General features: G+C 39.7%; 1 protein-coding gene across 1 annotated transcript; it reads left to right on the forward strand.

The window, feature by feature from the left end:
- Positions 1–1,349: 1,349 nt before the first annotated feature.
- Positions 1,350–1,985, forward strand: SARC_05024 (hypothetical protein; the record flags this gene model as incomplete). The annotated part of the gene is made up of 2 exons (XM_014301112.1): positions 1,350–1,439; positions 1,792–1,985. The coding sequence occupies exons 1-2, from the start codon at positions 1,373–1,375 to the stop codon at positions 1,983–1,985; spliced, it is 261 nt and encodes an 86-aa protein (XP_014156587.1). The 5' UTR covers positions 1,350–1,372.
- Between the last annotated feature and the right edge of the window lie 53 nt (positions 1,986–2,038).

Genomic DNA, 2,038 nt, shown 5'->3' on the forward strand with positions numbered 1-2,038 from the left:
TAAGTCGGACAGATCACGCCTTATACTTCTTTCCAGGATCATTCTATGCGACATTTCCGTCCACCCACAGAATACTACCGTGTGTGCGTACGATGTTAAGCTCTAGCTGCTCTATACTGTATCTCCATCTGCCTACACACGAGAGCAGTGTATGTGTACGATGCAAAGCAAACGATGCAGTGAAAATACGCGCAACTCCACTGGTATCAGATGACACGCGGTGTTTGGAGATATGTCCCATTCTCTGTCATCTCCACTTGCTGGACTGCACAGACCTGCTGTTCTATTAGTATACGCCCGTCCATTCTAATAATAGATCCATTTCTATTCTACTTATAGACGCCAGATTATTCCTTTAATAAATGGCATCTTATTCTATTTGCAGACGCCAGTCCATTCTATTAGTAGATGTCATCCTATTCTATTAATAGACGCCAGTGCATCCTATTAATCTATATATATATATATATATATATTTCATTTTATTCTATTTATAGCCCCCAGTCCATTCTATTAATAGACGTCATCCTATTCTGTTTATAAACACCAGGGCATTCTATTGATAAACGTCATCCTATTTAGACGCCAATTCATTCAATTAATAGGTTTTGTTCTATTCCATTTATAGACGCCAGTGCATTCTATTAATAGATGTCATCCTATTCTATTTATAGATGTCATCGATAAGCGGTCAGCGGCTGCGCTACACACGGCGGTGCTCACGTTAGTTGAGTTACTAGATCCCAATGATGATGAATGGTATGTCAGTTGTTACATTTGTAATTTCTGGACTTATATTGAGTTTTAAATTCTAATTTGATGCTAACATTCTTGCGTGGTTTATTAGATCACAATGGTGATGAATGGTATGCCAGTCGTTACCTTTGTTATTTCTTTGCTATTTCTGGACTTATATCGAGTTCTGAATCCTAATTTGATACGAACAGTTCATTGAAAACTTGACCTCTATGTACACGCAAATTCTCCAGCAAACTGAACGTCTCCACAATGCATATGCACAAAACATGCACACCTGATGAATGTTGTTTCTCTGTTTAGGCCAATCATTCTGAGGGAGTTGATGACATATCCAACATTTGTCTTCATCATTATGCACACAACATCCACACCTGATGAACTTTGTTTCTCTGTTTAGGCCAATCATTCTGAGGGAGTTGATGACATATCCAACATTTGTCTTCATCTTTATGCACACAACATCCACACCTGATGAACTTTGTTTCTCTGTTTAGGCCAATCATTCTGAGGGAGTTGATGACATATCCAACATTTGTCTTCATCATTATGCACACAACATCCACACCTGATGAACTTTGTTTCTCTGTTTAGGCCAATCATTCTGAGGGAGTTGATGACATACCCGACATTTGTCTTCATCACGCCGGTGCATGCGGGCGAGAGCACACCCGAAACAGACGGTAGGTGATGTGGGTATTGAAGTGGCTAAAGGGGGTGTTTAAGGAGGTCAAGTGGTTTTTTAGGTAGGTAAGGTGAGTTTTTGTGTAGATAGAGTGTGTATATAGGTTAGTAAAGTCAGTGTTCAAGTTAATAAAAGTGTGTTCGAGTAGGTAAAGTGAGGGCATGAATAGGTCACATGTGTGTTCAGGTAGGTAAAATGAGGGGTTGAGCAGGTCAAGTGGGTGTTCAGATAGGCATACATGCAGTTGTGTGCTTGTAAGGTGTAAGGTTTTGTGATCGTATTCATACGGTAGAGTATATTCGTACACTCTACATATACATCTCATACATTCCTCTCTTTCTAATGCACAGAACCCAAAGGCAATGCAGCCTACATGCAGCTGTACTTCGACTCTATGAGCATGCTACGGACAGTCTACGAACCTATCGCCGACAAAGAAAGTGTTGTAACACATATGATCTTCAAGGAAATCATTGCTGGATTGCGAGTGGTATGGAATAGAATACGGCGCTGTGTAGTTTTTTTAATTTTGGTGGGTGGTTGACTGTGACTGTTTGTGTTGTATAGTTCTACTTAATATATTTTATGTAATGAAGT

This window comes from Sphaeroforma arctica, assembly GCF_001186125.1.
Source record: "Sphaeroforma arctica JP610 unplaced genomic scaffold supercont1.306, whole genome shotgun sequence".
Lineage (NCBI taxonomy): Eukaryota > Ichthyosporea > Ichthyophonida > Sphaeroforma > Sphaeroforma arctica.